The 15,298-nt window shown below is 33.2% G+C and overlaps 1 protein-coding gene across 3 annotated transcripts in view; it reads right to left on the bottom strand.

The window, feature by feature from the left end:
- The window catches only part of VPS35L (VPS35 endosomal protein sorting factor like), a 126,967-nt gene that overhangs the window by 63,038 nt on the left and 48,631 nt on the right, over nt 1–15,298 (bottom strand). For all 3 annotated transcript variants that reach the window (XM_074205291.1, XM_074205292.1, XM_074205294.1), the window contains 8 exons: nt 13,222–13,299; nt 11,927–12,049; nt 9,731–9,777; nt 7,851–7,962; nt 7,061–7,177; nt 2,421–2,474; nt 1,449–1,529; nt 152–214 (listed from right to left, as the gene is read on the bottom strand). In XM_074205291.1, coding sequence (XP_074061392.1) covers nt 152–214; nt 1,449–1,529; nt 2,421–2,474; nt 7,061–7,177; nt 7,851–7,962; nt 9,731–9,777; nt 11,927–12,049; nt 13,222–13,299 — 675 coding nt within the window. The remainder of the gene's footprint in view (nt 1–151; nt 215–1,448; nt 1,530–2,420; nt 2,475–7,060; nt 7,178–7,850; nt 7,963–9,730; nt 9,778–11,926; nt 12,050–13,221; nt 13,300–15,298) is intronic.

Genomic DNA, 15,298 nt, shown 5'->3' with positions numbered 1-15,298 from the left:
CTACAGCAGCACAAGAGAAGCTAATCTCATAGTTTCAAAACACTGTAAGATGCATCGATAGATAGATATAGATATATACATATATGTATATATATACACATGTACACACACATAAACACACAAACTAAAACAATTTAAAATCCTCACTTACCACTGAGAAAAGAACTGAAAAATCATGAAAGTAGGTGATAACTTTCTTAATTATTGAGTGAAGCTAAAAAACAAAATGTACACATTTAATTTAATAGGCACATTATGTATACACATATATAATATAAATATATAATAATATAATATAATATAATATAATATAATATAATATAATATAATATAATATAATATAATATAAATTTTGTGTGTATATATATATAATATAATATGATATACATTTTAACTTTGGAAAGTAAAGAAATCAGTTTTGGATATAAAAGATTTCAGCTCAAGGGATAAATTATTTAACAATGATTTCTTCTTGTTTCAGTCTTTATCAGTGAAAATTCTTATAAAAAAAGAAAATAATAACATTTTATGATATAATAATGTAATATATAGATTCTCAGGATCAAATTTGTAAATACTAATTCTGTTTGTCCAAGACCATACACCCAGAAGATGGCAGAAATCAAGTGTGAATATAGACTGATCCCAGTACATATTTGGAAAGCTACCTTTAAAAAGTAAATCTGAGTTTTATTTTTCTAACGTGGGAAGCAGAGAGTGGGAGGAAGGAAAAACCAATCTTAATTCATAAGGGGGGAAAAATTTAATTTTAAAAACAAAAAAAAATCCAATTAGAAAGGAAAAATAAACCACCATAACAACTCTCATTAGTTGAGTATCAGAAGGTTCAACTGCTTAAGAGTTCAAGTAATTTGATTTGACCTTCTGACAATGTATCTGAAACAAAAATACTTCTAGAATCCTTTAAATGAAAACCAAAATCAAAGGTCACCTTTGTTATTGTTCTGTCATTTTAGTTATGTACAACTCTTTGGGTCCGAATTTGGGGTTTTCTTGGCAAAAATACTGGAGAGATTTGCCATTTCCTTCTCCAACTTCTCTAGATGATGAAACTGAGGCAAACAATGAAATGACTTACCTAGGGTCAAACAGCTAGTATTTATCTGAGACCAGATTTGAACTGAGAAAGATAAGTCTTCCTAACTTGAAACCCAGTGTCCTATCCACTAGCTGCCCCTCAAGGTCATTTAGGTCAGTCCTTAATAGAGCTACTCTCCATAGCTTCCATCTTATTCATTTGAGTTCAAAATCAATCTCATACAACAAATTCTAAGTCATTATGTCATTACATAAACTAATTCTTGACCTGTAAAAGTTTTCTAGTTCTGAATAAAATATTATAAGTAATTAATTTTTTAACTAATCCTTAATTCAGGTGTACATGACAAAAACTGGTTGAAGCTGAAATAAGAAAAAAATTCTACTACCTGTGGATATGCATCTTCAAATGCCCGATCAGGAGTCATGTGCTTGATGACATCTGCTAAAACAGTATTGACTTCCCGTTTCTATTTAGGGAAAAAATAAACCCAAAACACTCAGAACAACAGTTTGTGAAAATTTTGCTGGTGAAAGGACATAGATTTACGAAGCTCATAACTCATTCCCCCCCATATGTACTTCAAAGCTTAAATTTAAGAGAGGAAATACAAATCATGCTACTTGTCTAAGATGGTACTTCCTGTACACCATCTGGAAAGATATCCATAACCAAACAATATAGCTGCTCTCCCAGAAAACCAATTCTAATTCCATTTTCAAAGATTCTTATGGATATCATGCCTATCTTCAGGAGTAATATTTTAAAAAGCTCCTATTCCTCTTTCTTGCATTTAAAGCCAGTCTATCTTTTCTGACTTACTTCACAATATTCTTCCTCACACACTCTATGGTCCAGCCAAACTGACTTCATTGCTGACCTCTCAACTCAACATTACATCTCCTGTCTCCATGACTTTATGCAGGGTGTCTCCCAGGCTTAGTATATTTTCCTCCTTCATTCCCACTTCTTGGAATCCCTAACTTTTATTCAATGTTCAGTTGAAGAACAACTTCCTACAAGAAGTCTAGTTTGATTCCTTGGTGTCCCCCTCCAAAATTACTAGGTATATATTTTGTACATACTTTCTCATGTTTCTACAAATGTATAAATGTTATTTTTACTAGTAGGATATAAATTTCTTAAAAGAAGGTATTTGCCAGTGTCTAGCACTAGGAGAGGCACAAGGTAAGATGCTTAAAAAATGCTTATTGCTTTGAATTGTCATAAAGTATTATTGACAATCACATACAAAAAACAATGAACTAATCGAATTTTTTTTTTACTATGGAAAAGCATGTTTTCCTCTTCCTAAAACAAGAAAAAAAGGTTTTTCACAAAATTCAGAATAATGACATACCGTGAAATGCCTGCATGTATATTCTACCCAAACTTCAGCACAATTGATATAATCCTACAAGAAACAGGGAGATTCAATGAATTCAAACTGTAGTAATATCCAATTAAGCATGAAGCCTACTCAAGTTCTCTGATCCACAAAACAGTTCAGAATGACACAGATACCACTAGTTTATGATAAGATTTTCCCTCATATCAACTTCTACGATTCTTAACCTACCATTTCAGAACTTACATAATACCTTATATTGCTGCTAGTTATCTTTGTTGTTGTTGTTGTTGTTGTTGTTGTTGTTTTTGCAAGACCATAGGTTTAAGTAGCTCGCCTAAAGCCACACAGCTAGGTAATTAAGTGTCTGAGGCCAAGTTTGAACTCAGGTCCTCCTGACTCCAGGGCCAGTGCTCTATCCACTGTGCCACCTAGCTGCCCCAAATTTATTTTATTTATGGAAATGGGGCTAAGTGACTTGCCGAAGGTCACACAGCGAGGCAATTATGAAGTTCTGAGGCCAAATTTGAGCTCAGGTCCTCCTGACTCCAGGGTATCTGCTGCACAACCTAGCTGCCCCCAAGCTAGTTATTTTTGTTACAGGAATGTATTATTTCCCCAAGTTGTTTATAGTTACAATGTATATTCAGACTAATGTCAATTCTATTTTTAGAAGCCTTTATAAAGATATATGATTTACATACATTTTACATACATAAAAGTACATTTGGCTTTACAGTGATATTTGTCACCTTTCACTTTTCAAGATGTGATTCTACAAAACCCTAAATGTTTGTGTACTGTCCATTCTTTTCAATAATGAAAGCTTTAATAAAATGTAGTTTAAAAAGATTTTTAAAAATATGAATATCTTGGCATATAATTTGGCATGATAAATATGAATATACAAAATATGAAAATATACAAAATATGAATTTCATATATTAAATATGTGAAATATGAATATATATATGAATTTTAAGGATTGGATGGATTTAATCGTTATAGAAAAATCCATACATTTCTGTGATATGTTTAAAATGTGAGGTAAGGAAGTGCTCATACTTTAAGAAGCACTTTGCGTCACTAGATCTTTTCTATAAAGTAAAAGATGTTAAGAAAGTTTAATAAAGAAACTAATTGGAAATTTCAATGCTCTTCCAGGAAAATGATTTACATGATTTTATTAAGGTTGGTTATGAGATAATATTGGAAAGATGTATCCAAGAAAATTTGGTATATAACTCAACATATCTTCTTTTATTTTTTTTTTTTGCTATTGTTTTGACAGTGGAAGAGAAAGGAAACATTAAAGAAAAGAAGTTTTTAATCTCAATTTTTAAAAAAAGAGTAGAGAATATTATACTCCAGGAAATAATTGGAAATGTTAAAAAAGTAAATTAATACCTTCTCTCTGACAAGCAGGTAGTTGAAGAATTGTTCTAAAAAGTTGGAAAATATAGAAAAAAGCTTAAAATTCAAAGATCTAATTGAAATAAAAGGCTGGAGAAAGCTGCCAATATGGGACATTTGATGCCACAGCTGCTCCAAAACCCTAGAGAGCCAGAAACATGTACAGACCCAGGACCACTTCTGACTAAATGAAAAGTAAATGCAAGAAAGAGAGTCTAAGCATTTTTATAGATGGACAGACTCCTCCTCCAAGATTGAACTCATATAAGCATTCAGAGGTGAAAGAGATTTTGTAATGAAGATGAAAAGCAATCCTTGATTCAGTAACTGGAGTAAAGAATCTGTGTCAAAATACAAGACTGTAAATACAAAAAGAACAACAAATTTGAATCCTGGGTAATTATATCTAACCCACATTATGCCTCAAAGAGATGAGAAAATGCACCTCTCTCTCTTTTTCTCTTCTTTTCACAGGTTGGAGGATATGAGTATAGAACATACATATGCTGAAACATATACATACACTGATGTCCTTTTACTTTTTATTCTTTGTCACAGAGAATAGTTCTCTGGATAAAAAAGGGGGAAGGGAAATAAAGGTCATGTAAAAGTAGAAGACAGGGAAGGAAAGAAGAGATGGAGAACAGAGGGAAGGAAGGAAGCTGTATCTTTCTGTCATTTATTTATTAAGAAATTAATCCGTTAAATATTTGTATGAATTCCTTATATATTTCATGTCAGACTTTTTGTGAGACAAATATTTTTCCCATTCCACCATTTCTCTTCTAATTCTGTCTTCATTAATTTTTTTCACACAAGTGTTTTTGACCTTTGGTAGTCAAAATTGTCTACTTTATTTTGTATGTTCTCCATTATCATTTGTTTGCTTAAAAATTCTCCCTCAAGATACTAAAGCAATATTGTGAACTGATACAACCATTCTGGAGAACAATTTAAAACTATGCTCAAAGAGCAATAAAACTGTGCATAACCTTTAATCCAGCAATACTACTACAAGGTCTATATCCCAAAGAGATCATAAGAAAGGGAAAAAAACCACATGTACAAGAATATTCAGGGCAGCTCTTTTTGGCAGCAAAGGTTTGGAAAGGAAGGGGATGCCCATCAGTTGGGGAATGATTGAATAAGTTATGGTATAAGAATGTAAATGAATATTATTTTTCTATAAGAAATGATGAGTATGGGGAAACCAGGTGCAGTGGACTCCAGACCCTGGAATCATGAGGACCTGAGTTCAAATCCAGCCTCAGACACTTAATAATTACCTAGCTGCATGACCTTGGGCAGATAACATAACCCTCTGCCTTGTAAAAAACAAAACAAAAAAAATGATGACTATGCAGATTTACAAAAAACCTAGAAATATTTGCATGAACTGATGCTGAGTGAAGTAAGTAGAACCAGTACAAGTATACACTTTAACTGAAAAATTGTTAAATGTCAAATATGATAGACTTAGCTCTTCTCTGCAATATGGGGATCAAAGACAAAAAATGGAAAATGCCATCCACATCCAGAGAAAGAGCTATGAAATCCAAATGCAGATCAAAGCATACTATTTTCAATTTTTAAAATTTGTCTCTTGTTTTTTCCTTCTTGTGATTTTTTCCCCTTTGTTCTGACTCCTCTTCCATAGTATGATTATATGAAAATATGTATAACATGATTGTATATGTATAACATATATCAAATTATTTGTTATCCTAGCATGGGGGAAGGGAAGGGTGATAGGAAGAAAACTTTACAAAAATTAATGTTGAAAACTGTTTTTACATATAAATGAGAAAGTTAATTAGTTAATTAACTAAAATTTTTTAAACATTTTTCTCAGGGGAGGCTAGGTGGTGCAGTGGATAGAGCACCGGCCTGGAGTCAGTAGCACCTGAGTTCAAATCCGGCCTCAGATACTTAATAATTACCTAGCCGTGTGGCCTTGGGCAAGCCACTTAACCCCATTGCCTTGCAAAAAAACAAACAAACAAAACATTTTTCTCTCACTGGGTAGGACACCATAACTCTAAAAATCCCATCTACTAGGGAGGCTAAAGATAACAAATCTCATGTGTTCTGAGCTATAGGAAACTAAACAAATCAGGTACCCATACTAAGTCCAATACCAATAAGATAAACTCTTGTTAAGGAAGCAGTACAAGTATGAAATGGAATAGATCCAAGCTCTAATGTCAATCAGGAATGGAATCTGGCCTAGCCAGATGAAATAAGGAGAACTAGTATTTTTTAAAAAAAATGTTTTCAGGGTGGGTAGGTGGCACAGTAGATAAAGCACCAGCCCTGGAATCAGGAGTACCTGGGTTCAAATTTGGTCTGTGTGGCCTTGGGCAAGCCACTTAACCCCGTTTGCCTTGCAAAAAAAAATGTTTTCTTAGCCAGTGATACCAGATCTCATTTTCATCTAATTAAAAAAAAAAAAATTCTCTACCTTAAAGAATCCTGAAAATATGTTGTGCAAATGCCAGTGATTTGTAATTACTTTTATATAAATATATATGTGTGTATATATATATATATGTTAATTTAATAAATATTTATAGAAAAGCACAACTAACTAGATTGTATACTAATTTTTATTTAGTTAGCCACAGCTAGCTAAATAGTCCATAAAATCTTTCTTAATCCACAGACAAGCATTCACCCAATGGCAGCTATGAAAATTTTCAGTTTAGTGCCTAGGAAGAAATAAATATCTTGAAATCTAAACAGCTACGATTAAATAACTCAAAATCATAAAGTAAAGAAAAACATCACACATACTCTTCTAGAAATCAAGATCAATCTGCTTGCTGTACTGATTCCTAAATTTGAAGACAGGAATCAGAGATTTCTCTTTCTTTATGTAGGGGTTTGTAAATTGGTTTAAACCTGTTCCTATTCAATCAATATTCACTTTCATGTTAGCTTATTAAAAATTAGTAAATAAAAATTTTTTTTGATGCTTTAGAAAAGTTCTTTAAAGCATTTAATCATATGTATTCTTATATTTTTTAGTGTTTTCATGGTTTTACAGCATAGGTAGGCATAGGCACAAATCAAATACAAAACTGGATAGAAAATAGACCTGCTCAATAAGCTCATGAATAATTAAAAGTTTGCACTTCTAAAAGCAGAAGTGCAAACAACTATGATTCAAGGAAAAAAATGTGCATAGGCTCTAGAACATACAGTTAAAACAAGATTTAATGTCATGACTAGTACCCCACCTGTGGATTCTTCAATTTAGTGATAACTTTCCAGGCTTCATTTAATATCTGAAGTCGATCACTCTCTGGGGGATCAGCCAAGGCTAAATTTAATCCCAATGATCGAAAGAGGAGATGCTGAGGAAACATCAAATCATCCCATTATTCTTGGTGGACAGTGTGATATAATGGAAGGAATACTGACTTGGGAGACAGAGCTCAAATCCCAGCCCTATACCTAGAAGACTTTAGAAAGTCATCCTTTCTGGACCTCTGTTTTCTGATAGGTATAAATAAGGAATTAGATGTTAGGTTCACCCTTCCCCCCTAATCCTATGATTTTTAAATTTTAAAACAGAAGTAATAAAATTAAACTGTGAGAAACTTTAAAAAAGTCTGCATCATATTTCCTTCAGTTTTATTAGATAAAATATTCTATTGGACAGGCTTTTCAGGACTACTCCTTGGAAGAATATTTTTAAAAAATCTAGGTCCAAAGTCTATTAACACTATTCCATAGAGAATTATTCCAGAAAAATCTCAAAACAGAATGCCTGATATAGAGCAATTATATGTTATACAACAATCTCAACCTCTAAGTTATCTTTCATCTTTTTTATGGGAATAGAGCTATATTTGGTACAACAATCTCAACCTCTAAGTTATCTTTCATCTTTTTTTACGGGAATAGAGCTATATTTGTATTCTTCTTGGACTATGATACCCAAAACACCTGTTTTTACTCCCTTGTGAGCTATAAACTAAACACTGCTTATTTGTTCTCTGGCTAAACATTAAGTCAAAAGCCTACCTTGGGGAATCCAGATTCATCACACTCTTTAATCATGCCAATAAAATCCATAGACCTTGTAGCAATAAACTCAGCTCTGAATGCTGACATCACAGAATTCAACAGTAAAGCACTGCAAGAAACATTACACATATCAACATTGCTTCCCATCAATGAAAGTCATTTTAATTTACCATTTATAGGGCTTTAATAGATAACTGACAACATTAATGAAAGTTTAAAAAAAACCTGAAGAAATCATGCTTTCAGAATATCAGTATGCAAATTTTTAAAATTTTAAATTTTTAAAATTTAAAAAAGTCTAGTGATAACACTGTCCATGGCTAAAAAAAAATCAAAAGTAAGGTCCTTTTCCCTTTCCAATTTCTATTCACTTTATCTGATTGCTGCTAAAAAATATAATATCTGATACCAACATGTGTAAACCAAATAAGTCCATAGTGAAAAGTAAATTAATAAGTGTCTAATAATTCCCCCTTCATATTAGATCCTTCCCATGTTTTTAAAGATGCCAGTAGGAACACTTTCAAACTTATTAAAAACTTTAATCAAAATTATAAAGTATGTGGGGGTAAATAAATACTTCCCTTGAGAGTACTTTATATTTATAATGGTATTGATCAAAACAATATTTTAAAACAAAACCAACAAAATTATAAATAAACTGATCAGCTTACAAATAGTATTTTTCATCAAAGTCTTCCTTTGGCCATGATTTCAAACTACGATGTTAACTTATATCATTCATTAACTTTCCTCTGTTTAGGTTTATAAAGTAGAAACACTATTTACATACTTTTCAAAGATTTTAGAGAAATTAAGATTTCAAGGGGTTGTATGACCTCCCTCCCCACCCCTGTCATATTTACTGCAGCAATAGCAGTTTCTGTTTAGGGACTGGCAGTGGGAAAAACCAGAAGTCCCATTTACATTTATTTTAATCTCTCACTACTCTGAGGAGAAGTATGGCATAGTGGATAAAGAGTTAGTCTCAAAGCTGACAGCAGCTAGTCTCAGATCCCACCTCTGAAACACAATGGGTCTATGGTTCTGGGCAAGTCACTCAAAATCTCAATGCCCCAGGAAGCTCTCTAAGACTTTTAAGTTGTAGAAACTATGCCAACCTACACTGGTGGGAGGAATTTCCTTACCTGGGACCTATAGTAATGAAAATCACCAGCACAGTCTCAATCCCTTTCCCTGCTCTGATTAGACCACAGTTTGGCACTTAATCTTACACTGTTTTATATACTATTCTCTGTTTAAAATGCTTAACCCTGGGGCAGCTTTGACTTCAAATCCGGCCTCAGACACTTACCTAGCTATGTGACCTTGGGCAAGTCACTTAACCCCATTGCCTTGCAAAAACCTAAAAAAAAAAATGCTTAACCACTGTGTCCTCAATCAGGCAGACAGTTGCTAAAGGTCAAGGTTCATGTCTAATACTTCTCTTTCATCCCAAACAGCACCTAGCACCAAGATAATAGACTGCATAGAGCAGAAGGTTTTTCTATTAGGCAGCAAATAACCAAATTGCATACCCTCTGCTAGCCATGGATAGATAAGCAGCTGACTCTATGTATCTCTCTTGATTGAATAGGAAGGAAGGGCTAAGCTTTTGAATTACTGATTTTATTTTCTAGCTAAGTTAAGTGAGAATGACTGCGTAGCCTCTCTAAAATAGTAATAAGTTAGAAATAAAGTCTGATATCTTCTGAGGGCAATCAAATAAAGGTTAATGGTTTGGAAACTGCTTCTGGTTGACCAGATAAAAGAATTTCAAATGGTCTTTCTACAAGCATGTGCACAAACAGACCTAACTGTCTCAGAACAGAAAATTCAGTCTTCAATTTATGCTCTAGAAATGACAGAATACTTACTTGTTCCCTAGTTTCTTACACCTTTCCATCATCTCAGTAAGCAGAACCTAGAAGAATATTTAATGAAAGGTTAGAGATGAGTTTAACCAACTGCAGTATTCTTTCCAGTAAAGTTCTAGAGTAATTAAATGTTTCTAAGGGTAATTCTACAGGTAATTAAACCTTGAAATTTTTTCAGAAAAAAAATTACCTAATTCTCTCATTTAATGTTTCCCCTTTTCCTACCCTCTTCCTTCCAAAATTCTCCCCATAGCATAAATTAAGAAGAAAATTAATTGGATGCCAATTCCACATTGCAGTTATTGGAAGAACTTCTTCTGTATATGTATGGATAGATAGATAGATAGATAGATAGATAGATAGATAGATAGATAGAGATAGATAGATATAGATAGATAAGATAGATAACCAATATTTGAATATTACCTAACAGGAGACTCATAACAAATGTTTTCTGATTACAGAATAATTGAAAAAGTTCTTAAGACAACTGATATCTCTAGTGGATAGAACACCAGTCCTGGAGTCAGGAGGACCTGAGTTCAAATCCGACCTCAGACACTTAGTAATTACCTGCTGTGTGACCTTGGGCAAGTCCCTCAATCCTATTGCCATAAATAAAAAAATTAAAAAATTAAATAAAAATAAAAGTTTTTATTGAAACAATAATATATTTTGATTTGCCATTTTAGTGAGAGCTCTGCAGTAGCTCAGCTTCCTTTACTAAAGCATTTAGTAAACTCAGGCAACCACATAAAATCACAATGCAGATAGCATTTTGGACAGCCCTGATCTAGATAGTCAGCTTCTTGAGGTAAAGAATCACTTCATAAGGTGATCTCACTCTATCAGATCTAAAACTGTATTATAAAGTGGCAGTCATCAAAACTGTCTGCTAATGGTTAAGAAACATTAGTAAATTAGGATAGGTTCAAACGAAACTAGTAAAGACTATAGTAATCTACTGTTTGACAAACATTAGTTTCTGGGATAAGAATCTGCTATTCGACAAAAGTTGTTGGGGAAAACTGGAAAATAGTATGACAAAAATTAAGCATATACCCACATCTCACACCTTATGCCAAAATAAAGTCAAAATGGGTACAGGATTTAGACATAAAGGATGATACTACAGACCAAACAAAAGATCAAGAAATACTCTGTCAGATCTACAAAAAGGGGAGAAATTTATGACTAAACATAAAATAGGCATACATTATAAATTGCAAAAGTGATGATTTTTACTATATTAAATTTAAAAGTTTTTGTACTAATAAAATCAATGCTGCCAAGGTGTTCACATGGAACTATCTGGCCTGACCTGTGGTAGAGATTCTGAGCTCGTACTGATCTGATCAGCCACAGTAGGACACACTGCAATTTGTTTCCAACATAGTGATGTCATTTTAGTCTTCTCTGATAAATGAAGGACAAGAACCAATCAACCAATAACAAATCATGAGGGATGGGACTTCAGAAAAGCCTGGAAAGACTTGAATGAACTGAAGACTGAGTGGAGTGAGCAGAATCAGAAGAACATTGTACACACTAACAGCAACATTGTGTAATAATCAAGTATGATGGACTTGTTCATTTCAGCAGTATACTATAATCAAAGACAATATTAAAAGACTTACATTGGAAAATATCATCCATATCCAGAAAAAGAACTATGGAGTTTAAATGCAGATCAAAGCTTATTATCTTCAATTTTTAAAAGTTGTTTCATGGGGGGCGGCTAGGTAGCGAAGTGGATAGAGCACCGGCCCTGGAGTCAGGAGTACCTGAGTTCAAGACTGGCCTGAGACACTTAATAATTACCTAATCGTGTGGTCTTGGGCAAGCCACTTAACCCCATTGCCTAGCAAAAAGTAAAAAAACAAAACAAAACAAAAAGTTGTCTCATGTATTTTTCCTCTCTAATGCTTTTTTTCCCTTTTTGATTTGATCTTCTTTCACATGATTAATATAGATATATGTTTAACATAGTTATATTAGATGGTTTTCTGACAGGGTTGGAGGAAGAAAGGGAGGGGGAAATTGTGAAACTCAAAATCTTATCAAAAAAATGATTGTTGACAACTTTCTTTGCATGTAGTGGGAAAAATAAATAAAATATTTAATATCTAATTTAAAAATTATTATAATGTATAACACCAAAACTTTCATTTTGAAGTATTTGTATAGAGAAATTACCTCAGGAGCATGATAAGCAATGCACTGCAAAATCCAATCAATAGCAGGAGAGTACAAAGTAAGATACAATGGAATCTCCACACTTTGCAACACCAACTGATCCTGAACTGTATCCCCATGAATCTAAAGGGAACACATATGTACAAAAAATTTATACATTTATTTACATAAAAATGTATGTATGTTATATAATAATTAAATTAATATTAACTATAATATAAAGACAAATTTAAGTACATTAATATGTATTTAGGGCAACTAGAGGGCTCAATGAATAGATGCTGGGTCTAGAGACAAAAGACCTGTGTTCAAATACACCTTTAGATCCCTCCTAGCTATGTGACTCTGGATAAGTCATTTAACCTGTTTGCCTTAATTCACCAGAAAAGGAAATTGTAAACCATTCCAGTATCTTTACAAAGAAAATCCAATGGACAGTATAGTCTAGGCAATCACAAAGTGTAAGACATGACTGAATAAATGGATAATAAAAATATGCATACACACAAATCCATACACATTACTTTTCTTTTTTTTTTTTGTGGCTTGCCCAAGGCCACACAGCTAGGTAATTATTAAGTGTCTGAGGCCGGATTTGAACCCAGGTACTCCTGGCTCCAGGGCCGGTGCTTTATCCACTGCGCCACCTAGCCACCCCACACATTACTTTTCCTAATTGAAAAGTAACACAACAAAGAGAAAAATTAATCAATGAATAATAGATATTTATAAGGATATTTTTGCATATTCCTCTCTCAGGTTGTTAAAGCTAAAAAAATATGCCCAAATTTTAAAGCCTCACTTAGCAGGGTAGCTAGGTGGCGCAGTGGATACAGCACCGGCCCTGGAGCCAGGAGTACCTGGGTTCAAATCCGGCCTCAGACACTTAATAATTACCTAGCTGTGTGGCCTTGGGCAAGCCACTTAACCCCATTGCCTTCTAAAAAAAAAAAACCTAAAAAAAAACCCATCTCACTTAGCACACTTGATTTGGAAATATATTGCAAGGCTAGTAAGTTGATAAAAACAGACAGAAGATGCTAAGGGAAAAACTAATCAACTGGAGAGCTTTATTGTTAATTTGTAAATTATCAATAATCTATACTTAGTATAATCAATACATTTTAATTGCCAATAATAAAGGACTGCATAATTTCTCAGCATAAACTCAATTTAATGACTATAAAGCATTTTCATCTTGGAAGACAAAACTGGATTGATTAATAAGCCAAAATTAGTTCATCATAAACCTGACCCATAAATCAGGATTTGTTCATTTTTTAAAGTTTTCTTACCTGTTTAAATGTAAGGAGGAAATCAAAAAAGTTCTTATTTAGACTTTCTTTAAGGTGTGGTGCCACTTCCATTCCAACCTACAGTCAAATCAAAGTAAAATCATCTTTGAGCCTCCCAGAAGTTGATATTTACAAACAGATGTCTAAGGAACCAGTCAACAGAGAACTCTAAAGTAGAATATACTGCAAAGTTTGTCCATGATATTCTCTCCCTCTATAAAAAGTACAACAAATGTCTTAGAAGATAACCAATTAATCAAGATAGACTTTCATTATAATTTCTACTTTCTTTGTTGTGGTTACTTTCTCCACAGAGGTAGACCACAAATCCCAGTAGGCTTTAGTAGATCATCTTAGTGAATTGCCATATCAATCCCTCCCCTTTCCATCCCCCAACATGTCCCCCTCCCCCCCAAATCTAACCACCTTCTTCAAGTCAAATTTCTGGGATAAGTTTGTGGGCAAGTAGCTAATCTTCTAATAGTCTATACTATATATCTTCTAATAGTCTATACTCAGCATCACAATCAAAACTTTTCTTGGTTGGTACAATTAGTCAGAGTTTGTACTTGAATAATATAGGCTTTGTGAACTTGGGGTCACCCCTATGCTAAAGTTAGACATTGTAGTATTTTGGTCTAGTATTTCTGTTACAAATTAGCTTCTTGTAGAATTGTCACTAAAAAAATAAATTTTTATTTTTTTAAAAAGTCTTCATAAAACACAATATGAAGTATATTACACTATCAACCCAATAATTACAAGAATCAGTTATTTTAAACCTAAGTTTCACATTTGTAATTGAAGAGATAAGCTAGTTAATTATAGAGTATGTATATTAGAATATATGGGAAAGATTTGGGATAAAAAAGTAGGAGTGGCATATTGAAAAACCTACATGAAATTGAGATACCAAATAAAAATCGCTGATAAAGTTAGGAATCAAAGCAATTTGAAAATTCCAACTTTACCGCTTAAAGTACAATAAAAAAATAACTTCTGTGAATAGAGGATATTCAACAGAAACAATAGAAAGTAAAGAAGATTAGTGAAACAAAGTCTATAAATAACTTTGAACTCACCTGGGAAAGGCTGATCATTAAGATCAACTACCCACTATGAATAATATACATAAAAAACACAGAATAAAAGCATCTTAAAGAGAAATGTTTCATTGAGTAGCATTGTATTTTGACTTCCTCACATTTGACTTAATCATACTGTAGAAGAAGGAATAATTATCTGTTAGGCACCAGTGGCAGGAAAGAAACTGTGGACAAGTAGCACAAGAAAAGAAGGAGATATGACTCAAGAAGAAAAGCTAATCATACTTTCCTTTTATAAACAGCTTCCTAGTCCCATTCCCACAACACCCCCTTCCTGCTACCCACTCAAATCTTTTGTTTCTTCCCAAGGAAGATGGAGGATCACTTTCCCTCAAGATAGCTCTGATAATGTTATCATCTCCTACATTAAGGCTTTCTACATCTGTCTGATTATTCATCAGTTAATTAATGGACTAACACTTATACTCTAAATATTAAAAAGTTTTCATATCCACACACTGTAGGGAACTTATGCATGTCCTAGATTTATTAGGACTTTATTAAAGGCAGATCTATCTTTATCACAATTTAGTCTCTCTCACTCCCGAGAAGCAATATTTTAGTTACAGCCACTACTGATTACTAAAAGATACTTTGTAACATCATTTCCTTGCTTCCTCTTTTCTTTAACACAACATAAATGTGGAAGAACAAGATTTTTTCCTTCATCTGGTTAATTTTTCATAAGCAATAAAGAACATTAAAGTATAAGAAAAGTTATTTTGTTGTTTGTTTTTAACAAGGGTTAAGTGACTTGCCCAAGATCACACAGCTAGTAAGTATCAATCATCTGAGACAGGATTTGAACTCAGGTCCTCCTGACTCCAAGACCAGTGCTCTATTCATTGCACCACCTAGCTGCCCTTAAGAAGGGTCATTTTAAATATTGTGATAAAATGCCACCATGCCATAAAGCCTAAGTGATGAGTAAATGTTGATTCCATTAAGGGATTCTTGTTTGATTCTTAATA

The sequence above is a fragment of the Macrotis lagotis genome, chromosome X (assembly GCF_037893015.1).
Source record: "Macrotis lagotis isolate mMagLag1 chromosome X, bilby.v1.9.chrom.fasta, whole genome shotgun sequence".
Taxonomy (NCBI): domain Eukaryota; kingdom Metazoa; phylum Chordata; class Mammalia; order Peramelemorphia; family Peramelidae; genus Macrotis; species Macrotis lagotis.
This window is presented reverse-complemented; position numbering and strand designations above follow the sequence as displayed.